Source organism: Sapajus apella, unplaced genomic scaffold, assembly GCF_009761245.1.
Source record: "Sapajus apella isolate SASKATOON/1434 unplaced genomic scaffold, GSC_monkey_1.0 scaffold149, whole genome shotgun sequence".
Taxonomy (NCBI): Eukaryota; Metazoa; Chordata; class Mammalia; order Primates; family Cebidae; genus Sapajus; species Sapajus apella.
This window is the reverse complement of record NW_022437089.1, coordinates 1,680,472-1,707,262: the sequence shown is the minus strand read 5'-3', so window position 1 is coordinate 1,707,262 and position 26,791 is coordinate 1,680,472. Positions and strand designations below refer to the sequence as shown.

The window sequence follows — 26,791 nt, the reverse complement described above, 5'->3', positions numbered from 1 at the left end:
AAAAAAAAAAGTGTTCATATGAACAAGACATCCAACATCCTGGCCTGATCATTTATTCAACTCAAGTATAGTGACTTCATCTGCAAACCACCTAAGCCACTCACACGCAGACATTCCCCAAACATTTTTCACAGTACCACCCCATCCTCCTAGGCAACTGTCTCCTAACTCTCCAGTAAGCCCTTACTCTGACTATGTCTATGTCTTCCTGCCTCATTTCCATTCTTCCCTCAACTCTCCTGGACCTCAACATTTCCCTAAATGAAGCACTTTTGCCATTTGCCATTGGGGTAAAGAAAAAAAAATCAGGCCAGGCCAGGTGGCTCACGCCGGTAATCCCAGCACTTTGGGAAGCAGAGGCGGGCGGATCACGAGGTCAAGAGATCGAGACCATCCTGGCCAACATGGTGAAACCCCATCTCTAATAAAAATACAAAAAATTAGCTGGGCGTGGTAGTGCATGCCTGTAGTCCCAACTACTTGGGAGGCTGAGGCAGGAGAATTGCTTGAAACTGGAAAACGGAAGTTGCAGTGAGCCAGGATCGCGCTACTGCACTCCAGCCTGACGACAGAGCGAGACTTCCTGAAATAATTGTTTTCATTTATTATTTTTACTTTCTTACTTCCTACTCTTTCTTCAACTTGCCAGTTTGGCTTTCAATTCCACCATCCTACTGAAGTCATCTTGTTGCTAAATAGTGAGCTAAATCTTCATCCTGTTTCTCAAATAAGACCACGGGCTCTGTGAGTAGGAAAACCAGCTACTACATCCCCAGGGCCTGTGACAGTGCCAGGCCAGGAACAGGAACACACATATTTGTGAAATGAACTCAATTCCAAATCATTTGGTTAGTTTATAACAAACTCCCACTGCGAGTGAATAGTTGGTTCTAATCAAATATTAACTTTATACTTGTTATTATGTACACTTCCAGTATTGTTTTAAAAGTTTTCGGCAAGGCACCGTGGCTCACACCTGTAATCCCAGCACTTTGGGAGGCTGAGGTGGGAATACTGCTTGAGCCCAGAAGTTTGAGAGACCAGCCAGGACAACAACAGGGACTCCTTGTCTCTACAAAAAATGTAAAACTTCACCAGGTATGCTGGTGCACACCTGTATACCCAGCTACTCAGAAGGCGGTGGTGGGAGGATCGCTTGGTTGAGGCTACAGTGAGTCATCAATGTGCCACTGTACTCCAGCCTGGGTGACAGAGTGAAACCCTCTCTTAAAAAACAAAAATTCTCGCTCACTGTGGTAAGTCACTGTGCCCAGCCATGTATTGCGTTTTTAAACATTTGAAAAATAAAATTTTCATGAAATAAAAAAGTATAACTTTCATAACTTTGAGATTGAGGAGAGGCAGAAGGAAGAAAGGTAAGAAGAACCATCTGGGCTCTGGGCTCCTGTAGATAACCACCTTTGCCACCTTCCCACTCTGCGTAAAGGCACGAGCTTTGACTAGCCACTTGCTGATCACTGGTGTGAGGAGCCACCTTACAACATGAGAAGCCGGAGGCGTATACAGGGTATTTCTCCTCCCTTGTACTCAATCTGCCTGTTTTCCCTGTGAGGCTAGAGCTATCTTCTTGACACCCTAATTCTTGTTTATTTCTCCCCAGTTCACTGTACTTATTTCTTTGGGATATCTGACATATTTCTAAAGGTAATAAAGAAGCAGCAAAAAATATCTTTTTAAAAAGGAAGAACTTCTCCTGTCCCTCCAGTGCCAGGTTATAATCTAACCTGGCTGTAATTAACAAGATTAGGGATTAGCAAACTACCCCCCATGGGCCAAACGCAGTCTGAACCTGTTTTTAAATAAAGTTTTACTGTAACAGCCACATCCACTTATTTACATATCATCTATGGCTATTTTCATGATATACAGTAGAGCTGAATACTTGTGACAGAGACAATATGGCCCACAAAACTAAAAATATTTACCTGGCCCTTTACAGAAAAAGTTCCCCAACCCCTGGGCTACACATTTCTACTAGTTATATGTAAAACAAGCACAGTATGAATATTTCAGAGATAAGTGTATACAGGGACAAAATGTGACTGAAAATGATCATACTGGCCATATATCCTTCCCATCTACTATGCTGCCCACATTCCTAGGCGAACATGTTAAAGGGATAATCTGAATCACTCTGTACTCTCAACTGACAAAGGTCACCAAAAACTTTTAATTATCCAGCTTTTAAAAATGCTATGAAGTTATGATATTCCAAGTTAGCTTTGTCACATTACTCTAAGTTCTTTGTAATGTTTAAGCCCTGTCCATCACTGAGCTATCGACGCAATAGGGTTAAGACAATTGTCTGCACTGTTCACACACTACACGTGAATAATGCAAGTCTCACCTCCTCAGCTTTGCTCCTGACCTCAGTAGGTATCTGATTGCTCTTACGGATCTTCAGCTGCTCTTTGGCTTTCTTCATGTCCTTCTCCACTCGTTGCCAGTCAACTTTGATGTACCCAGTATGGTTTGCAAGCTACAATATCGACAATAATGACAAGAAGAAATGAGAAACAGATTTGTTATTTCTTTTCATCAGGATAAATTGTGAAGTAAAGTCTCAAAACCCTCTGACTTTCCATTTTTGGAGACATCTGCCATTTGATTCTTTGTATCATGATGACATCTACTCAGCATCCCCCCTATATGCAAAGCCATATGCCTGGCACTAGAAATAACTACTGGCAATTCTTTTAATTTATTTATACTCCTACAACCCTTTTAAAAAGTTTTATATAAGACGAAAATCAAGGTAGGGAGGTCAAGATGTAAGGTGAAGAGATGGACCTTACAGCCAATACAAATGTTTCCAGAGAACGACTCTGACAATGTGCTCATGAGTGTCAGTTTCCTGACAATGTGAACAGTGCAAAGCTTTCAGGCAGTAATTACTGTTGCTTAATAGGAGAAAAGATGCCAGATATTCAGGAAGAAACCTAGCATCTGGCCCCACAGAGATTTCTCATGAATGACTTCATATAAAGAGGTATTAAGAGAAGCACATTCAAAGACACCTACAGCATGTACCTATTTCCCTTGATAAAAACAGCTAAACTCTAAAATGCACTGTAAATTTGATTTAAGCATGTAGTTTTTGATGATGGATTAGTATCATCCAAGGAATGAAGAGAATGACGACAGCCCACCAATCAATGCCCTATCAATATCACCTCTCTACCAAATTTTTGCTAAGTTGTATCTACCTGGATATCTCAGAATATCTGAAACTAAAAGTCTCCTGCACTGTTGCTCTTCCTCTAGTCCCTATTTTAGCTAATGGCACCACCAGTCACCCAACCAGACTAGAGAAAATACTTGTGATGTGTATTACAAACAAAACACTGATACTCAAAACAGTGAAGTTCTTATAGAGATCGGTAAGAAAAAAAATTCACTTTAAAACTGCGTAAAGGCAATTCACAGAGGAAAGTGTCCAAGAGAAGGAAAAAGTTGAACTTCACAAGTAATCAAGGAGAGATAAAATAATGACCTATAATTTTTTATCAGATTGGAGAAAATTAAAGCACTGAAAATATCTGCTGTTGATAAGGATGTGGGGAAATAGACACTCTTACACATGCTTACTAAGAGTCTTAACTGGTAGTGTTTTAAGAAAACAATTTGGCAGTGTCTACCAATACTGCAATTACACATGCTGTCACACTGCCTCCAGGATGGCAGCCCTTGCCACAGTAGTTTTACTTATGAGTCTATAACTAGAAATAACACAAAGTCTATCAACACATGAATGGATAAACAAACTGTATCATATTTACACAACAGAATATTACTTAGTACTAAAAGAACAAATTGCTTATGGCAATCACATAGTTGAGTATCAAAATTTGTATGCTAAAAGAAGGTTCTCTTTCATTTAGTTTATCCTGTTTCTCCCACAGAAATCCTGCTGTTAAACGGAGAATATACATGGACTAGCTATTTGAGGGCTCTTATATGAAAACAGTGACATGCAGACTGGAGAAGACCAGAATTCAAAGCACCACCAAACTGGTGGTGTGTTTACTGCTTTTCCTGCAGTATCACCTGGCCTAACCTCAAGGCAGGACTCAAGAAACATCTGACAAAACTGAATGCAAATTCGTAATAAAAGTCTCAGAGAAAGAGGAATAGAGGGGAACTTCCTCAACTTGATAAAGAGCATCTACACAAAAACCCTGCAGCTAACACTGTGCATCACGGTGAAAGAATGAATGCAGGGAACAAGGCAAAGATGTCTGCCCTCTCCACTCCTATTCAATATCGTACCAGAAGTCAACTCAGAGTCAGCACAACAAGGTGAGACAAGGAATTAGGAGGCATCCACATTCACAAGGAAGAGGTTAAACTGTCTCTATTCACACACATCCTTGTCTACATAAAAATTTCATAGAATTCAACAACAACAACAAAAAAAAAAAAAACACCAAAGAAAACTCCTAGACTAAAAAAGTGAGTTTAGCAGGGTCACAGGATACAAGATAGCACAAGACCAACTGAATTTCAATATGCTAGCAATTTGAACTGAAATTTTTTTTAATGATTTACAACAATAGGCACAAAAACAATTAAATACTAGGTATAAATCAAATAAAACATACAGGATCTCTATACTGAGAACTACAAAATGCTGAAGAAAGAACTCAAAGACAACCTAAATAAATGGAGAGACATGTCATGTACATGTACATGTACATTTCAACACAGAAATGATGACCAATTCTCTCTAAATTATCTACAGATTTACTGCAATCTCAATCACAAATCCCAGTAGACTTTCTTTCTCTTTTGATTTATTCATTATACTTTAAGTTCTGGGGTACATGTGCAGATCGTGCAGGTTTATTTCATAGGTAAACACATGCCATGGTAGTTGTTTGCTGCATCCATCGCCCCGTCATCTCCATGAGGTATTTTTCCTAATGCTATCCCTCCCCAATCACCCTACCCCCTGCTATTCCTCCCCTAGCCCCCTACCATCCAGGCCCCAGTGTGTGATGTTCCGCTCCCTGTGTCTGTGTGTTCTCACTGTTCAACAACCACTTATGAGTAAGAACATGCAGTGTTTGGTTTTCTGTTCTTGTGTCAGTTTGCTCAGAATGGTGGTTTCTAGTTTCATCCATGTCCATGCAAAGGACATGAACTCATAATTTTTTATGGCTGCATAGTATTCCATGGTGTATATGTGCCACATTTTCCCTGTTCAGTCTATCATTGATGGGCATTTGGGTTGGCCAGGTCTTTGCCATTGTAAACAGTGCGACAATAAACATACATGTACATGTGTCTTTATAATAGAACGATTTATAGTCCTTTGGGTATATACCCAGAAATAGGATTGCTGAGTCAAATGGAATTTCTATTTCTAGATCCTTGAGGAATTGCCACACTGTCTTCTACAATCATCGAAATAATTTACACTCCCACCAACAGTGTAAAAACGTTCCTATTTCTCCACATCCTCTCCAGCATCTGTTGTCTCCAGATTTTTTTAATGATCACCATTCTAACTGGTGTGAGGTGGTATCTCAGTGTAGTTTTGATTTCCATTTCTCTAATGACCAGTGATGATGAGCATTTTTTCATATGTTTGTTGGCCTCATATATGTCTTCTTTTGTAAAGTGTCTGTTCATATCCTTCACCCAATTTTGAATGGGCTTGTTTTTTTCTTGTAAATTTGTTTAAGTTCTCTATAGATTCTGGATATTAGCCCTTTGTCTGATGGGTAGATTGAAAACATTTATTCCCATTCTGTTGGTTGCCGGTTCACTCTAATGATAGTTTCTTTTGCTGTGCAGAAGCTCTGGAGTTTAATTAGATCCCACTTGTCAATGTTGGCTTTTGTTGCCATTGCTTTTGGTGTTTTAGTCATGAAGTCCTTGCCCATGCCTATGTCCTGGATGGTATTGCCTAGGTTTTCCTCTAGAATTTTTTATAGATACATAAATAGGCTGGTTCTAATATTTATATGGAAAGGAAAGAGAACTACAATCACCAAAATGATTCCGATAAAGAACAGAATTGGGGGAAATCACACTACCTGATTTAAGACTTAGTATAATGCTACAGCAGTCAAGAAAATATGTGGTACTGACGAAGAGACAGGCACACAAATCAACAGAACAGAATAAAAAGTACAGAAACGGACTTGTACAAATACAACAAACTGATTTTTTACAAGGGTGCACAAGTAGTACTGGTGTTGGTGAAGTCCCCTGGGTGGCCCAGGCCAGGACTGTAGGGTGACTTCCTGCTCTCCGCGGCATTACTGGGGGACTGCACTATAGGAGCAAAGCAACACCAGAACTGGGAAAAGCAGCCCCTTCCCGCTGCAAGGTCCCTCCAGCACCCTCTACTGACAAAGTTCAACATCATGCGTCCATTACAGTACAACAGGCAGAGGGAGTAGAATAAATTGAAAACTGGCAAGCGTTGCTGGGCTCTGAAAGGGATCTACAGCTTGGTAAGAAAAAGCCATGAAGAAAAAATGTCACTGTTCACAGATGGCATGATTTTATAGACAAAACCCAAAAGAATCCCAGGCAAGTCAGAAATTAGAGACTTTTTTTGTAAGGTGGCTGGCTGAAAAAGCAACATAAAATATCAACTGTATTTCAACACACTAGCATGAATCAGAATGTGTAGATTTAAAAATCGTATCATCCACGAGACCAACTAAATTTATAAGATATCCAGTAATAAAAATGAATCACACATGTACAAGATCTATATGGAAAAATAATAAAAGTCTATTCAAAAGCATTAAAGAAGACCTAAATAATTGGAGAGAAAAACCTACGTTCACAGATAGATTACTCATGGTTCCAATGCAATTCCGATAAAAATTTCAACAGGATTTTTTTAAACAACTGACAACTCTGATCTAAAATTCAGGTGAGCAAGCAGAAACAAAAGTAGCTGCAACACTCCTGAAGAATAAGGTGGAGGAATCTGCATGGCACCAAATATTAAGCTTTAGAACTGCCATAAAGATACAGAGTTGAGCAGTGGAACATAACACAGAAACCAGAATCACAGCCACACATACATGGATTTTCATATATGAAAGAGACAATGCTGTAAATGTTGGGAATGGGAAGAATTATTCACTAAATTCTGCTCAATTATCAGTATGGAGAAAAGGAAACTGGATCCCTATATCAAACTATAACTCCTGATATAACTCATCTCTCAACATTATGCTTGCCTCCTGCTCTCACCCCTCTAGTGACAGATAACATGAGTGCCTGCCACAGATTCTCCATGTCTCACCTGTGCAGCAAAGCAGTGTCCCTAAACCCCCTGAATATTGGAGTCATCCAACACCAGAATCTCATTTTGCGTGCCTTTCTGGAGACACTTGCAATACCAATTATTTCTGTCAGGGGCCCAAAAAAAAAAACAGAGGTCACACTCAAATTAAGACATTTCAAGGCAATATTAAGATGTTTATGGAGTCTGGGGCAGCATGTAACAGAAACCACAGGGATAGAGCTGTTACTGCACTTCTGCCTGAATGGTCAAGAGGAAGGAGACAGAGGTGTGAAGAGCCAGCACCTAACAAGCCCACAGGGAGACAGCCAACAAAAGTGATGCTGCATGACTTTTGAGTCTTGGGCAAGAAAGGAGATGCAACTTACACCATATTTCTGGAGCACTGTGCTTGGGAGTCCTGAAGTCATGGCTGTAAGAGGAAGCCTATACCAGCCCATGCCCAGGGATCACATGGAAGAGCATTGACGCTATGGAGAGGGGGGAAATAAGGAGGGTACGAGGGAAGACAGAGACAGAGAGACAAAGAGGCCCAGCCAGTCCAGACCTACCCCAGCCCTCTGATCATCTGGCCTGTAACCACATGAGACTCTGATCCACAAGCACCTACGTTAACCCTCCCCAAACTCCTGTAACCATGAGAAAGAATAAAGTGATCATTATTTGAAGCCATTAGGTTTGGGGGAATTTGTCATGCAGCAATACCACACTCAACCCAGCTCCAGCCACTTACCAGTTCCCCTCTTCAATACATTTGATTTTCACCTGACCTATCTGCAGAACTCACTCCAATCATGGTGCTAATGCAGAAGTTACCTTGCCAAAGTGAGGGATGCCAACAGTGGGAAGAGACAAAGGGCTGTGAATTCAGAGACTCTGCCATGATTCAGCAAGTTATGGCTCCCACAGCAGAGCAGCTCTACGCACCGCTGCACAGTAGAATCACCTCAAGAGTTTTAAGTTTTCTGCTGAAATCAGACTCTGGGTTGGGGGTGATACTTGTTCGCTCTTTTAAAAACTCCCAGGTGATTCTAATGTGGAGCCAAGTTTGAATACCAATGCCGCAGAGCTAAGAAATGTGTGCCCAGTACAATCAAATGTCAGTTTTCTTTTGTTTTTGGAGGAACTGCTCCCTTTTTGTTTTTCAAGTCTTGCTTGTTAGTCTCTCCTACAGAACTGACAACCACTGTCACTTGGCTCCCACTTCTCATCAAATGCTCAATGTCCCCTCTGAAAAAGCTGGATATGTTAGAATATGAAACTAAATCATCCCAGCCTACTTGCAGTTTTGAAATCAATCACATCTGCTTAATATTTCAGCTGGTCTTAAAAACTCTTTTAAGGGAGCTATGATAAGGAATTTGCACTTCTGTCCCCAAATGAGGAAATAAAATGTGACTGGTAAATAACATTTACTAGTATAATGGATAAAATTTGACTCAAATGGTCATTAGCATTTGAAATAGTAAATAAAAACAAGTGCAAAGGCTACTCTAGTGTAACATACCCAGGACTGTATTACAACTCCCCGCACCGCATTCCTTAATGGGCAGGTGGAATTTCCAAACATCTGAGAACATTTCACATACAGACCTGAAGGAGAAAAAATCCACCTCCCACAGCTGTTGCAGCCAACTTTCCAACCTTCTGGAATATGAAACCTGTGCACCTACAAAAACAAACCAAAATCACACAAATTGATGAGCTGTCAGATACACACAAACATGCATTTCTGGCAATGTTCATATCTTACTTAGCTTGAGATGATCCAGCTCCTTCCTACCCCCTACATAAAGCCAGCCCCAAGAGGAGCATGACATAAGGAAATCAAATCTTGGCTCTACTAATTTTGTGGTCTTGAGCAAGTCCCTTAAAACTCAGGTTATATTTTTAAAAGACGACTGGCTACATTGTGGAGAACAGATTAAAGGGGAAGGATGAAGGCAGAGACTCCAGTTAAGAGGGTGAAGTAGCAATCCAGAAGAGAAGTGAATGCTAAGGGGCCAAGGTTGAGATGGCAAGAAGGGAGCAGACCTGACAACTGTTTGTGAAGCAAAAAAATAAAATCCGCCTGAGTTTGAGGACAGGATGCTTACAAGGGATAAGGCACAGGATTCTGTCCTCAATGTGGCATTTTTTACAATACAAAAACAAGGAAGAGAAACATAGGAAAAGGTGGCGGAAGGGAGGAGAGGAGATAATATCATTTTGAATATGTCTGTATGATATGAGTGGCTACATCTCATAGCCAGTTTAAAATGTGTTTCTTTATTATTTGCTATCTTCCTGCCCCCACCCAGCACTAAAATGTAAGCTTTATGGGGCAGAGATTTTGTTGTGTTAATTGCTGAATGCATATTAGCTGTAATCATTAACCACTGTTGAAAAAATCCTCTCTAAACTCCAATTCTGCAGCCACCTTCCCTTTTCTCTGCTCTCCTTTACAGTAAAATTACTTTGAGGCCATCTCTTTTTTTTTTTTTCCCCTTCCCCCCCCCCCCCCCCAACCCCCGGCCATCTCTTGTGTCCTGTGTCCATATTCTCTCACACCTACTCCATTCAGGCTTTTGTCCCATGACTTCAATGAAACCATTCTTACCAAAGTCACCACTGATCTTGACCTCACCAAATGCTAGTGTTCACTTCTCAGCCTTAATCTCATCTGACCTACAGCAAGCTTTTGACACAGTTGATTACTCTCTCCTTTTTTAAAAAATGAAATTTTATTGTGTATATTTGAGATTTACAACATGATGTTATGGGATACATAGAGACAAGTAAAATGGTTACCATAATGAAGCAGATAAATGTATCTATCATCTCACATAGTTACTTTTTTGTGATAAGAGCAGCTAAAGTGCACTTATTTCACAATTGCATTAGCTGCAGTCCTCATGCTGTGTGTTGGACTTGCTCCTCTTACATATTTGCCATTTTGTATCCTTTGACCTACATCTTCCCATTTCCTCCTCTCACTCCCATCCTATCCCTGGTAACCAGTTTTATTTCTTCATGTTTATTATATTATACCACTGCATATTTGGCTTTCTCCCCTACATATGAGATCATGCAGTATTTTGTCTTTCTGCGTCGTTAGAATAATGACCTCCAGGTCCATCTATGCTATGGCAAGTGGCACGATCTCCTTTTTTAAGGCTAAATAGTATCCCATTTTATATACATTTTCTCTACCCATTCATGGACACTTAGGATGTTTCCATATCTTGACTATTGTCAATTAATGCTGCACTGAACACGAGAGGTCAATTAATGCTGCACTTTATGGGGTGGTAATTTCATTTCCTTTGTGAATACGCTCAGAAGAGGAATTGCTAGGTCGCATGGTAGTTCTAATTTTAATTTCTTTAGGAACCTCCATACTGTTTTCCATAATGGTTGTACCAATCTACATGCCCACCAACAGTGTACTAGGGTTCCTTTTTCTCCATACCCTTATTATCAACAATTATCTGTCTTTTTGATAACAGCCATTCTAACAGGTGCAAGGTGATATCTCATTGTGGTTTTAATTTGCATGTCTCTGATGACTGGTGATGCTGAGCATCTTTTCATATACCTTTTGGCCATTTCTATGCCTTCTTTGGGGAAATGTCTGTTCAGGTCTTTTGCCCATTTTTAAAATCAGGTTGTTTTTCTACTATTGTACTTTCTCCTTCTTGGCATCTTTTTGCTCTGGCCATTCCTTATCAGACAATTTTACTGAGTCCTCCGCTTTCTGACTTCTAAATGTTAGGTTGTTCTGAGGCTAAGTCCTAGAACCCCTTTGCTCTGTGTATTTACTTTCTGTCTGCTGGGTCTATACATGATCTCTGATGTAGATTACTGTTACAGCCCCTTATCTGGACTCCTTACCTCCACTTTTGCTCCCTAGAATCTATTCTCAATATAGCACTCCATTCAGTCCTAAAACAGGAGCCAACAAACCACAGCCTGGGAGCCAAATCCTGCCAGATGTCTCTTTTTGTAACAGAGTTTATGTGATCAACACAAGTTGCAACAGAGATTGTGTGATCCATAAGATATATAATATTTACCATATGGGCTCTTTACAAGAATCTTTACTGACTCCTGCTCTAAAATGTAAGATCAAGGAACACTTCTGTTCATAACCATCCAGTAGCTTCCCTCCTCACTAAGAAAGAAAGTTAAAGTCTTACACTTAACATCTTGTCTCCTATTACCTGGCCACCCCCATTGTCTACTGTTCTCCTCTTATTACATTTCAGCTCAGTAAAAGAAAGAACTAAAAATACAACAATGCATGTAGGACCTCATAAGACTATAAATCTTTTTTAAACAAAAGTTAGATGTCCGGTAGTATATTTCTGAAGGGACTCTGAAATTGGAAGGGTGGTAGGGCCAGCAAATAAATGATAAGGGTCATCGCTTCTCGGCCTTTTGGCTAAGATCAAGTGTAGTATAAATGATAAGGGTCCACTTTAAGAGGATTCCACTGTTCAGACTTACTACAGTATAATCAGGGTTACTGATAAACATTTAGAATGGTTACAGATTTTTGCTATCACAAAAATTGTTGCACTGTTTATAACTGGCTTTTTCTCTTTTTAAAACAAAACACGCATTTTTAATAAAGCCTAATAAAGCAAGACCCAAAAAGATGAAGCACTTTCTAAGTGACTACATCCAAGAACAAGAATCAAGCATATTTATAAGAATTAAAAATATCTAGACCCAATAAGGTAAAATTCATAATATCTGCCATCTAATTAAAAACTACTAGGCATGCAAAGCAGAAAAATATGAACCATAATGATAAAAAAATCAATTATAAGAAATCCAGAAATGGCACTGATGACAAAATTAGTAGACAAAAGCATTAAAGTTATTATAATTATATTCTGTATGTTCAAGAAGCCAGAGAAAAGATTGTACATAGTAAGTAGAGGCAAGGAAGCTCTTTTAAAAACATGCAAATCTTGGGTGGGTTCAGCGGCTCATGCCTGTAATCCTAGCACTTTAGGAGGCCAAGGCAAGAGGATCACTTGAGCCCAGGAGTTTAAGACCAGCTTGGGCAACATACTGAGATCTCATTTCTCTAAAAAAAAAAAAAAATTATTTTTAAATTAGCCAGGCATGGTGGCATGCACCTGCAGTTCCAGTATTCAGGTGGCTGAGGTGGGAGGATCTCTCGAGCCCAGTAGGTAGAGATTGCAGTGAGCTGTGATTGTGCCACTGCAATCCAGCCTAGGCAACAGAGCAAGAAAGTCTCAAAATAAAAACAGATGCAAATCAAACTTCTAGAAATAAAAACTACAATGTCTGAGATGAAAAATATAGCAGTTTAGACACTGTCGAAGATTAGTGAACTTCATGAAATAGCAATAAAAACTATCAAAAATGAAATAAAAAAAAATGAAAGTGGTTATGATACTGAACTATAGTTATATAAGATGTTACCATGGTGTGGGGGGGGAATTGGGGAATGGGTATAAGACCTCTCTGGATTATTTCTAACTGCATGTGAATCTGTAAGTATCTCAAAATAAAGTTTTTAAAAAGTAAACAGTATTAATGAACTGTGGAAAAACTTCATACATAATTGTGCAACTACAGTTACGTGTAATTGGAATCACTGAAGGAAGACAGAAAAAAATATTTGAAGAAGGACAGAAAGAAATTCCACAATTCATGAAAACAATAAATCCACAGACCCAAAAAGCTCAATGAAATCTAAGCAGAAGAAACAAAAGGCTGGGCATGGTGCCTCACGCCTGTAATCCCAGGTCAGGAGTTTGAGGCCAGCCTGGCCAATGTGGTGAAACCCCATCTCTACTAAAAATACAAAAATTAGCTGGGTGCAGTGGCACATGCCTGTAATTGCAGCTACTCGGGTGGTTGAGGCATGAGAATCACTTGAACCTGGGAGGTGGAGATTGCAGTAAGCTCAGATCATGCCACTGCACTCCAGCCTGGCCGACAGAGTGAGAATCTGTCTCAAAAAAAAGAAGAAAAAAGAAAACAAAGAAAAAAAACTATAGCAAAGTATAACCTAATCAAACTCCTTAAAACAAATGGTAAGAGGAAGTCTTAAAAGGAGCTGAAGAGGGAAAAAAGAGGTATTAGATACAGAGGAATAAAGTTTGGAGAGAACACATTTCTCATACTCATACAAAATAATACAAAGCTAAAGACAATGAAATAGCATCTTTAATGTACTGAAAAAGAACACCAACCTTGCCAGTCTAGAATTCTATACTAAGTGATCTTTCAAAAACAAAGATGAAATAAAGACCTTTTTCACAGATACAAAAACTGAAGAAAAAAAAAAAATCCCCAGTAGACAAGCAATACAAGAAATGTTAAAGGAAGTCTTTCAGGCAGAGGAAAATTATATCAGATGGAAATCTGGATCCATACAAAAGCAAGAAGAGCACAAGAAATTGAAACTGTGCAGAGAAATGTGAAAGGCTTCTTTCTTCTTATTAAAAGCTATAAAAATTCAACATTTAATATAAAAATAAGAATGTATTACAAATTTATAATACATGTAAAAGTAAAATTTATGGCAAGGAAAACAAAGGGGGGAGGGGAAAAATGGCAGCATACTGCTATATAATATTTGAAGCAGTAGATTTCTTGAAGGCAGACTATAATAAGTAGAAGATGTCTCCTATAATCCTAAAGCAACCACTAAACTTACACAATGAACAGTTATAGCTAAATGTTCTCACCACAAAAACATGGTATGTGAGATAATACATATGTTAAACAGCTTGACTTACTCATTCCACAATGAATACATATATCAAAACATCATGTATGCCACAAATATATACAATTTTGGTGTTATTATTTTGTTTTGTTTTTGAGACTGGGTCTCATTCTGTCACTCAGGCTGAAGTGCAGTGGCACAATCTTGACTTACTATAACCTCTGCCTCCCAGGTTTCAGCCATCCTCCCACCTCAGCTTCCCCAGTAGCTGGGACCACAGGCGCACATCACCACACCTGGCTAATTTTTGTATTTTTGGTAGAGATGGGGTTTCACCATGTTGCCCAGCTGGTCTTGAATTCTTGAGTTCAAATGATCCACCCACGTTGGCCTCCCAAAGTGCTGGGGTTACAGGCCTGAGCCACTATACATAGCTGACAATTTTTATTAGTCAGTTAAAATAATTTTTTAAATAAACTTAAATGTAAATAGTCTAAGCACCCTAATTTAAAAGAAGAGATTGTCAAAATGGATTCTAAAAAATTAACAACCACCTATATGGTGCCTACAAGAAACCCACTTTACATGTAAAGACTTAGCCAGGTTTGGTGGCTCACACCTGTAATCCCAGTACTTTGGGAGGCAGAGGCAGGCAGATAATTTGAGGTCAGGAGTTCAAGACCAGCCTGGACAATATGGCAAATCCGATCTCTACTGAAAATACGAAAATTAGCCTGGGGTGACAGTTCATGCCTGTAGTCCCAGCTACTTGGGAGGCTGAGGCGGGAGAATCCCTTGAACCCAGGAGGTGGAGGTTGCAGTAAGCTGAGATCACACCACTGCACTCTAGCCTGGATGAGAGAACAAGACTCTGTCTCAAAAATAAATAAATAAATAAATAAAATGTAAAGACTACACAATATCCTACTCCATGTGCCTCTTCCCTTGGCTGAATTAATCTGTACCCTTTTACCATGTTTAAAAAAAAAAAACCATAACCCTGAGTAGAACAGCTCTGAGTTCTGTGAATTTTCCTAAAGAATTATCAAACATGACAGTGGTCTTGGGGACCCCTGAATTCTGCAACTAGTAAGTGGCTTTAGCAAGAGTACAGTATACAAGGTCAATATACCAAAAAAAAAAAAAAAAAAAAAAACTGCATTTCTATATACTATACAAGCAATGAACAATGGCAACTTCAAATTTTAAAAGTAATAGCATTTATAATAGTACAGGTATCAAAAATATGAACTACTTAGGGATAAATCTGATACAAGATGTGTAAGATCTACAAAGCATTGTTGAGAGAAATTAAAGAAAACCTAAACAAATTGAAGAGGTACACCAATGTTTATGGATCAATGCAATCCCAGTCAAAATCTCATCAGGTGTTTGGCAGAAACTGGCACCAAGCTGATTCTAAAATTCATATGGAGTGTATAAAAATAAGATAAAACTCATATGGAAATGCTAAATACCTAGAATACTCAAAACAGCTTTGATGAGGAACAAAGTTTCAAGATTTGCATTACCTAATTTCATGACTTATTATAAAGTTACAGTTATCAAAACAGTGTAATAATGGCACCCAGATCAATTTAGTAGTACAAAGAGCTCCAAAAAATGTAGTCAACTGATTTTCAACACAGGTGTAAAGGCAATTCAGTGGAGAAAAAGGCAGTCTTTTTAACAAATGTAGGCACAACTAGATATCCATATGTAAAAAAAAAAACAACTTGGATTCCTACCTTATACCATACATAAAAAGTAAATCAAAATGGATCACAGAACTAAATATAAAATCTAAACCTATATATCATCTAGAAAAAACGAGATAAAATCTTTGTGACCCTGGATTAGGCAAATATTCAATATTCTCAGACATGACACCAAAAACTGGAGCTACAAAAGAGTTGCACTTCAAGATTAAGAACTTCTGCTCTTTGAAAGGTACAGTTCAGATAATGAAAAGCTATAGAGTAGAAGTAATATATTTGCAAATCACATATCTAAGACTTCTATCCAGAATATTTAAAGAACTCTCACGATTCTGTAATTAAAGAAAACTAACAACCCAATCAACACATGTGGAAAAGATTTGAACAGATAAGTCACCAAAGATATATGAATGGCCAAAAAATAAGCCAATGAAAATGCTCAACATCATTAGTCATTAGAGAAATGCAAATTCAAACCACAAGGAGATACAACTTCATACCCACTAAGGTGGCTGTAATCAAAAATACAATACCAAGTGTTAGTGAGGATGCAGAGGAACTGGATCCCTCACACATTGCTGGTGGAGATGCATGACGGTACACACACTTAAAAAACTGGCAGGTACTTGTTTAAATTTAAAACATTCACTTACTATGTGACTCAGCGATACTATTCCTAGGTATTTACCCAAAAGAAATGAAAGCATACGTTCATACAAAGACTTGTACACAATTGCTCATAGCAGTTTTATTTGTGATAGCCAAAAAGTGGGGAAAAAAAAAAAAAAAAAAAAAAAAAAAAAAAACCAAATGTCCATCAAAGGTGGATGGAGAAACAGATTTTGGTACAAACAATGTGTTACTACTCAGCAATAAAAAGGGATGAACTGGCCGGGCGCAGTGGCTCACGCCTGTAATCCCAACACTTTGGGAGGCCGAGGTGGGTGGATCACGAGGTCAAGAGATCGAGACCATCCTGGTCAACATGGTGAAACCCCGTCTCTACTAAAAATACAAAACATTAGCTGGGCATGGTGGTGCGTGCCTGTAATCCCAGCTACTCAGGAGGCTGAGGCAGGAGAATTGCCTGAACCCAGGAGGCGGAGGTTGCGGTGAGCCGAGATCGCGCCATTGCACTCCAGCCTGGGTAAAAAGAGCAAAACTCCATCTCAAAAAAAAAAAAAAAAAAAAAAAAAAAAGGGATGAACTACTAATGTACAGAAAAGCACAGATGATATCAAAATTATTACGGTAAAGGCTGACGCAGGAGAATTGCTTGAACCTGGGAGGTGGAGGTTGCAGTGAGTCAAGGTCGCGCCACTGCATTCCAGTCTCAGCAACAGAGCAAAACTCCATCTCAAAACAAAAAAATATATTATTAGGGTTAATAAAAGAAGCCAGACAAAAAAAGAATACATAGTATGTAATTCCATTTCCAAAAAGGAATCTAGAAAGCACAACGTAATCTATAGTAATAGAAACCAGATCAGTGGTGGGAAGACAGCATGAAGGAAAGAGCATGGGATTACAAAGAGGTACAAAGCAGCTTTTGAAGTGATAGATATGTTAATTATCTTGACTGTGGTGATGGTTTTATGGGCGTGTACATATGTAAAAACGTCTCAAATTGTATATTTAAATATATGCAACTTAAAATATACCTATTTATTAAACTTAAAAAATAAGAGATAAAGAAAACAGCCAAGATGTTCCTAAAGTTAAGACAGCAGACACACACATATGCATGCACCACACACTCACATAAAACAGTGGGGAAAGGGATAGCTTTTGCAATAAATTAAGTTGGGACAAATGGGTATTCCACGTGGGGAAAAAAAGAAGGAATCTTCCACACACTGAGCACAAAAACAATTCCAGGTGGATTGTAAATCTAAATGTGAAAGGACAAATAAAAGTTCTGAAACATAGGGTAGACAAAGATCACTTAAATAAGTCACAAAAATCACTAACCATTAAGATTTATAAAATTGACTATATAAAAAATAAGATCTTCAGTTCATCAAAAGATACCATAAAACGAAAAGATAACCACAGAAGGAGTGAAAATATCTGTTATACAACTAACAAAGGACTGAGAATATTCAGAATATATAAAGAACTCTTACAGCTTAACAAGGGAAAGAATGACAATTTCAGAGGAAAAAGACTACAGTGGAACTGAAAGAGGAGATCCAAACGGTCAACAAACACATGTGAAAGTTCCTCAATGTCACTCCTACTCAGGGAAATGTAAATGAAAACCACCATGAAATACTACTCCCTAACTACCAGACTGGCAAAATTTTAACAGTCTGAATTTAACTTGATTATCTCTCTAAAGAAAAATTAATTTTTTAAAAATTTGACAATGTGGCAAAATCAAGTGCCAACAATGTAGAATAGGTTCATTCAGTCCTTGTGAGGACTGGAAACTGTTAAAACCAGTTTTAGAAGGTAGTTTGACATTATTTAGTGAAGCTGAAGATACCTATACCTGTGACCTAGCAATTTCTAGGTACAGACCCTACAGAAATGTATGCACATATACACTGGAAAATCTAATACTCATATCAGCATTGTATAGCCAAAAATTGAAACAACTCAAATGTCAGTCATCAACTAGATAAATATACTATGGTACATTCATATAATGGTACTCAAAATACAAATGAAAGTGAAGAAACTGCAACTATACACAATGTAGTTGAACATACGAAACATCAGCTTGAGCAAAAAAAGCGAGACTCAAAAGAATACATACTGACTGCATTCACTTTAAGTTAGAAACCAGGTAAACCACACTATATTATTTAGTGGCATAATTGGTGTTAAAACTATAAACAAAAGCAATGTAATAACTGCTTAACAACTTCTAGAATTTCTAGGAGGCTAGCCATATTTTTTTTAACCTGAGCAGTTGTTACATAGATGTTCACTCTAAGTATTTACTAAAATGTACACCTTTATATGCACTGTTCCATATTTGCTATATCGTGCTATAAAATTTTTCAAATGTAAAGAGATTATGAGATTAATGGATTCAATATTCACCTATGAAATTTGCTATTAACACTTTTTGAATTTATTACAAATGAAACCACAAGCTATATCACATTAAGTTATCATCTGACATAGCTACTAAGTAGTTAGCTCTTTATTCTACCAGTCACCAGCTATGTGGCCTTGGGCAAATTAACCTTTCTGAGCCTCAGTTTTTATAAAACTAGGATAGAAAATAACAGTGCTAATTCCAGAGTTGTGAGAAGAAAATGAGATACCTATGTAAATACTTCAAACAGTACCTGGCATATAGCAAACACTCATTGTGTGTAACCATTAAATGGTATTTTAAGATGATGTTTAGATACATGCTACACATTAAGTGACCAATTTCACAAAAGCCAATGTGTTTTCATTGGTTAAAAAAGATGGTACCTATAACTGCAATACTAAATCATGCACAAAAGATAGTGGACATCTTTCACATCACTTACCATCCAGTGACACCTCCAATGAACAGCTGAGTTGCCACGCTATACTTTTCGGCTGAAGGTCCAGATTCCTGCCCGAATAGCTTACGCCACCATGGCTGCTTCTTAGCAAATTCTGCAAGGTCCAGTGACTCAAAATTTCCCTCAAAGTTTCCTACAAGAAGTAATATGTTAAATAAGAAAATATTTACTTTTATAACAAATCACTACCATACCTAAGTAGATTAAGAGATACTTAAAGAAACAGAGATAGATGTAATCAGAAACCTCCAAATATCATTCTATTTTAAATAGTAAATTTACTCTGAAATTCTAGGTTGCAATTTTTGAAAATCATACTAAAATCAGCAAATACTAATGTCTATATTAAAGGGAAAAACCTAGAAAATCTAGAATTAGTCCTCAGATTTTTCCTCTCAAATTTAAAAATAACCAAAAAGGTTAGGCACGGTGGCTCACACCTGTAATCCCAACACTTTGGGAGGCCGAGGTGGGCAGATTACCAGGTCAGGAGTTCAAAACCAGCCTGGCCAACATGGCGAAACCCCATCTCTACTAAAAATATAAAAATTAACTGGGCATGTTGGTAGGTGCCTGTAATCCCAACTAGTCGAAAAGCTGAGGCACAAGAATCGCTCAAACCCAGGAGGCAAAGGTTGCAGTGAGCCAAGATAGTGCCGCTTCCCTCCAGCCTGGGCCAAAGAATGAGACTTCATCTCAAATAAATAAATAAATAAAACCAAAAAGACCTACAAAAAACTGTCAATAATACATCCCAAATGAAACAAAATTTCTTCATTTGCCCCTTCTCTTCAGGAGTAACTCAATGCTATTCAGTAATCCACAAATTTTCTCAGTACTACATGGATTTCCAGTGATAATAAAGGTGAGAGGTAATGTTTAATTGAGTTCTTACTATTTACCAGGCACTGTGCTAAGCATTAAACATGTATATGTAATTAAATCCACAGAATAAGGTAGGTAGTACTTATTAACTCGATTTTACAATTCAGAAATGAAGGCTCAGAAGTTAAGTGATTTGGCCAGTATGAAGAAAGAATTAACAAAATGTCATTCCCTTTCTCTATGGAAAGATAACGTCAGGCTTCCCTACTATACCCAGCCTTGTTTCCCTGGAAACATACCACACTAAGAAATGTCTGACATGAAATGTCAGTAATTTACTATTCAAAGCTGTTTACTGTAAAATTGACCTCAAATGATCAACTTCATCTAGGATGAAGTCTGTACAATCTTTTCACACATAACGTAATAAACAATAGAAAATTACTACTACCCATGCAAAGGCAAAGCCAAATAAAGGAAAAAAAAATGTTTAAATAAAAGAAATAGAAGCAGGCCAGGCGCAGTGGCTCACACCTATAATACCAACACTTTGGAAAGCCCAGGCAGGGGGATCACTTGAAGTCAGTAGTTCGAGACCAGCCTGGCCAACATGGTGAAACCTCCATCTCTACTAAAAATACAAAAATTAGCTGGGTGTGGTGACGTACGCCTGTAGTCCCAGCTACTTGGGAGGCTAAGACAGGAAAATCACTTGAATGCAGGTGGTGAAGGTTGAAGAAAGAAAAAAGAAAAGAAAAGGAAAAAGAAGAGAAGCAGAACCAGAGATGATCAAGATACTGAAGTAAGCAAATAACAATGTTCAAAAAATGTTCAAAAGATTAAATACATATGTAATTGGAGTTCCAAAAGATTAGAAAGAATGGCATAGAAGTTACAGTCAAAGGGGTACACTAAAGTTATTCAAGCAGACAAGAAACGGTGCCACAAAGAAGTTTGGGAATGTAGAAAAAAATGACAGGCATTGGAATGGGTAAACAGGTGAATAAATCTAAATGAATACTTACTGTACAAAATAATAATTACAGAAATTTTATACTTTCAAAATCAAAGACAAAAATCAGAATTACAAAGTAGAAAACAGGAATAGAAGGGAATTTCTTCAATCTGATATAGGACATCAATGAAATATATACAACTAACATCATACTTAATGGTGAAATATGGAACACTTTCCTTCCCCTAAAATCTATTCAACTGTCTTTTTTTTTTTTTTTTTTGAGACAGGGTCTCACTCTGTCAACCACGTTGGAGTACAGTGGCAATATCACAGATTACTGCAACTTCAAACTTCTGGGCTCAAGCAATCCTCCCACCTCAGCCTCCCCAGCAGCTGGACTACAGTCGTGCACCACTGTGGCCAGCTGATTTTTTTTTTTGTAGACAGGGGGTCTCACTTTGTTGCCCAGGCTGGTGTGGAACTCCTAGCCCCAAGTGATCCTCCCTCCTTAGCCTCCCAAAGTGCTGGGATTACGGGTCTGAGCCACCTCACCCAGCAATGTACTGGAGTTCCTAGCCAGTGCAACAACAGAAAAGAAAAGTCAAAGAAATTAGAAAGCAGGTACAATAATAATTCCGTCTTCATTGGCAGCTAATATGACTTGTATATATAGAAAACCCAGAAAAATCTACAAAAAGCTACCAGAAGCAAGGTTACAGATTATAAGACCAATATTAAAAAGTCATTTGAATTTTTATGTATTAGAAATGATGACCTAGAAAATAATTTTAATTGCAAAAATTGTGTTGGAATAAGCTCAATGGAAAATACACAAGACCTCTTCACTGTAAACTACAAAACGCTGCAAACTACAAAACACTGCAAAGAAACTGAAGATGACCTAAAATAACAGGGATATACTATGCTTATGTTTTGCAAGATTCAATATTTTTAAGATGTTCATTCTCTCCATATACTGATCTATATATTCAATATAATCCCAATCAAAAACTATGTTTTTATGTAATTGATAAACCGGTTCTAAAATTCATATGAAGGTCCAAAAAAACTGAGCAGTGTTCCAGTTACTATGGCTGTACAACAAATTACTCCAAAACTTCATGAAGCAAAACAATAATATATTATGCTCTCAGATCCTGTGGATCAGGAATTCGGCCACAGCACTGTAGTTTGTGTCCGTTTCATGATGTTCTAAGGCTTTAGCCAGAAGGTTTACAGACTGGGTCTGAAGATTCTATACTCACACAAATAGATAGGCTGCCCCTCTATGTGAGTCAGTCTAGGCTTCCTTACAGCATAGGAGCCGAGTTCAGGAGGTAAAAGTCCCAAGAAATGGAGAGTGCAAAAGCAGTGTTACTTCTGCTACCTTCTATAGGAACAGGCAGTCAGTCACAAGCTCCCACCCAGATTCATGAAGAGGGAATATAACCCACCCCTGGGTGGGAGGAGTGTCAAAGTCACTAGGAAAAAGACCATGAGGAATCGGAAATATTGCTGCAAACAGGAAAATACAAACTGCCACAAACGGCCAGAATATTCCTGGGCAGGAAGGGGTAGTGGAGGCGGCAGGGGAGAAGAGGGTTCAAGGAATTTCAAGACTTATTATAAAGCTACAGTATAATATATAACTACCTTACTTTCAAGACTTATAAAGCTATGACATTCAACACTGTCGAACTGACCCAAGGATACCCAAATATAGCAATGGAAGAGAATCCAGAATCCAGAAATAGATACACACATATAGTCATTTGATTTGTAATAACAGCACCAAGGTACTTCAATGAAGGAAACAACAAATGATGTTACAAGTACTAGATATTTGTGTTAAAAAAAAAAAAAACAAACAAACCTACTCTCAACCTCTACCTTAAACCATACACAAAATATAATTCAAGAATTCATTCAAGATACATCACAGATGTCCATTTAGCAGAACAAAATATGGATGTTTGAGTACCTGGGTACTCTATGGCCTCACAGGTAGTTTATTTTTCTAATGTAACAACAAAACATGACAGTTATGTTGAAGAAACTCTCTTCCTAGGTTAAAGAATATTACTGAAAACAAGAATGAGTTTTCAGGTTTTTTTTAAATTTTCAGTTTTGTTTTAATGTAATTTGACCAAGCCTCTTAGATCAACAAGTGACTCCAGTCAAAAACGGGAATTAGAGACTGAGGTGGGCGGATCACTTGAGCTCAGCTTGAGCCCAGGAGTTTGGGGCTGCAGTGAGCTATGATTGTGCCACTGCACTCTAGCCTGAATGACAGATCTAGTCCCTAAAAAGGGGAGAGGGGAAGGTAGATTAAATGCGAGAAATTTGGTCAGTCATTGGTCAAACACTGCTAAGGTCTGACCTTACTTAGGTCAGTCATTGGTCAAACACTGCTAAGCACTATGACAGACAAAAGTCAGTCAGTAGCCACGTTTATGAGCCCAGGAAATCAATGATCACAGTATTATATGATCATCACTGTGATAACAATTGAAATTCATCTTAACCTCAAAATTTCTCACAACAATCTCCTAGGTGCAAATACCTGATCAACCTATACGTTTAAAGTCAATAAGAGCGGTCTGCTCTACAGAAAAATGCATAATTATCACATTGTACATTCTACCTTCCTAGAGTCATCTAAAATTTAGTGGTGTGCTGGTAAAATCCTTAACAGTCGGCTTTAGGCAGGGGCTGATTTGTAGTGCAGCCAATTTCCATTGTGTATTCATTCATTGTGACGTGAGCGTGATATAACTGAGTTGTGACACCACTGAACTCAGAGTTGGGAAGTGATGCACAGTAGAGCACCATAGTATAGTATCTCCTCCACACAGATGCAATAAATGTATAAATAACCTCAAAAGCAAAGTAACAATAAAACATGGTAAATAATAAAAGTGATAAGTATTTAGTATCTTCACTGCTTTTGTTTTTAACATAATTTATAATTTCAGGTGTATATAATTGAGTTTTCGATGATGACTCTGTTTAGCAATGGGATCCTGTGAGTCAGTAAGCATTCAAAACAGGGTAAGAAGCATAACTTAAAAGACGTGCTCTACTGCGAATTACACAAAATCGTCCTTCGACTATGCCGACTAAACAAAAGGGTATTCCTAAGTACCATCCCATATACGCTAGTTTTTCAAAACCATCAATAATGCAGCTGGGGAGGCGCCTTGTACACAGAATGACGCCACGAGGCATTTGACATGAACGTCCAAAGGCACAAAGAAGCCAGAACGCTTCTGAGAACAGAAACAGAATGTCTGCGGGCTTTAGCTGCTGTGGGCGGCGCCGGAAGGCTGGGTGAGGTCCACTGGAGACGAAACCCCTGGGTGGTTAGGCCCCAGACATGCGTGTGACCTTGGCCAGACCCTGGGAGCTGCTAGTCCAGGGTCGAGCCCCGAGGGCCCTCCCCGTCCCCGTGCCGCTCGGGCTGCCGGGGGACCTCGGTCGGCACTGGCGGGAGCAGAGCCCTTCCCCTTCCGGAGCCCAGGAAGGCGGCTCCCCGCGGCGCTGGCCGCGCGCGCGCCCGCCCTTACCTTGACTGGACGCAGCCATTTCGAGGACCTCGTCTCGCGAGGACACACGGAGAGGATCTGCGCGGTAGGCGTCGGAGTGGCGCGCAGTCGTCGCCACCACTTGGCTTCCGGCACGTGGGGCAGATGTTTCCATTCCCACGGCGGCGACGGAAGAGGGCGGGCCGGGGGCGCGGCGGCCGCTTCCTGTCTCAGCTAGCATCTGCGTCACAGAGCTCAGCGGACTGTGTCACAAGCCCTGCAGCCACGCCCAACTGATGCACCGAGACGCGCGTGCGCAGAGAGCCTCCGGGGGCTGAGGCTCCCTCCCCCACTCCCACCGTCTTCCACGCCCTACCAACAAGGGCGGTGAGGGCTCGCTCGCCAAGTACCTGGAGGAGACTTCCTGACACGACTCTGACTCAATCCTCAATCCTTGCCTGGTTAAGAATATTCTGCCTATGACTCACTGAAAATAAAGACGGCTGAGAGACCGTGTTTGTTCATGTAAACATCAAGCAAATATTTATCGGCTCCTGCAATGTGCCCGACTCTTAGTGGAAGAAGACACATTTTATTTATGTATTTAATTTTTATTTTCTTTATATTTTTTTAGATGGAGTCTTGCTCTGTCGCCCAGGCTGAAGTGCAACTGGCTCGATTTTGGCTCACTGCAACCTCCGCTTCCCAGGTTCGAGCGATTCTCCTGCCTCAGCCTCCCAAGTAGCTGGCATTACAGGCGCCCGCCACCATACCCAGCTAACTTTTCTATTTTTAGTACAGACAGGGTTTCGCCATATTGGCCAGGTTGGTCTCGAACTCCTGACTTCAGATGATCCACTCGCCTTGGCCTCCCAAAGTGCTGGGATTACAGGCGTGAACCAACACACCCGGCCCATGTATTTAATTATTCTTTTGAATTTTACTACATGTGAGTTATATTTAATAAAACTGACATCAAAATATAGCAACAGAAAATCCAGCAACAATTTCTATTATGTTAGTTAAAGCAGCGAGTCTTTTCCTTTACTTTTAAAATGTATTTATAAATGTAATTAGTGAATAATAATAAACATTGACATTATTTGATCCACTGCCTTAGGAGTGACACAATTTAAGTAACTCAAGCTATTTTCTTTATAATCATTATGCTATCGTTTTCTTTTCCTTTTCAACTATACTGCTTAATATAGGATTTTGTAGCACTGTAAGAGTTGAGTAAAAATAAAATAAAAATATACCTTATCTATGAAGATTTCCAGTTTATGGTTTCTATTTGCTACAAATGGTCACAGTACTCTTTTGCAATTCTCTTTTACCACAATACCATATTGTTTTGTATATTGTAATTATTTGTGAATATGTAGTTGTTAATATTGTAGGTTTTAGAGAATCCCTGAAAACATAAAAATTTGGAAATGGGGTCTATTTGATTTAAAATTTAATAATTCCAGCACTTCGAGAGGCCGACGCAGGTCGATCACGAGGTCAGGAGTTCAAGACCAGACTGGCCAAGAAGGTGAAGCCTCGTCTCTAATAAAAATACAAAAATTAGCCAGGCGTGGGGGCAGGCGCCTATAACCCCAGCTCCTCGACAGGCTGAGACAGAGAATTGCTTGAATTCAGGAGATGGAGGTTGCAGTGAGCAAAGACCGTGCCACTGCACTCCAGTGTGGTCGACAGAGCGAGACTCTGTCTCAAAAAAAAAAAAAAATCGATAAAATTTTTCAAGCAAATAAGCCCTTGGACTAGAGAATGTTATTCCTTAAAAAGTGCTTCTATCAATATAGCCTCTGACTCATTACTTTGTTAATTTTTAAATTGTATTTCATTCCTGATCAACATTCCCACCTAGATTATTATAGTCTACTGTAGAACTTTAAACATGTTGGATTGTACTGTACTTGTCTGGAAGACACATTTTAAAACCATTGTAATCGCTACAAATAAGAAAGGAGCCCTTTAACAGTGTGCCAAGGCACTGGGAAGAGTGACAGGTATATCGCCCTAAGGGCGCCTAAGCTACTCTTGCAGTCATCCCCATCCCAGTTAGTCAACTTTACTATTCAAAAAACATTGGTGTACCAAATTTTTTCCTCTCAAAGCCCACAGATGCAAAATTCATCAGCAACTCCCACAAACGTTACCTTCACAATGAATCCAGCCACTTTTCACCCTCTCCAGTGATACCATCATAGCTCAAGCCGCCACCAATTCTCACCCCCAGTTAACAGGTCACCCTCCTTCT

General features: G+C 39.0%; 1 protein-coding gene and 1 non-coding gene across 2 annotated transcripts in view; one reads left to right on the top strand and one right to left on the bottom strand.

Moving 5' to 3' along the window:
• FUNDC2 (FUN14 domain containing 2) overlaps nucleotides 1-24,875 on the bottom strand; it is a 29,424-nt gene extending 4,549 nt beyond the window's left edge. The window contains exons 1-4 of the mRNA XM_032265166.1: nucleotides 24,568-24,875; nucleotides 19,201-19,351; nucleotides 8,888-8,963; nucleotides 2,369-2,500 (exon numbers count right to left, since the gene is read on the bottom strand). Coding sequence (XP_032121057.1) covers nucleotides 2,369-2,500; nucleotides 8,888-8,963; nucleotides 19,201-19,351; nucleotides 24,568-24,766 — 558 coding nt within the window. The 5' untranslated portion in view covers nucleotides 24,767-24,875. The remainder of the gene's footprint in view (nucleotides 1-2,368; nucleotides 2,501-8,887; nucleotides 8,964-19,200; nucleotides 19,352-24,567) is intronic.
• Nucleotides 11,698-11,880, top strand: LOC116541281. The gene has a single exon (XR_004264771.1). It is a non-coding gene; the product is annotated as a U2 spliceosomal RNA (small nuclear RNA).
• Nucleotides 24,876-26,791: the final 1,916 nt, after the last annotated feature.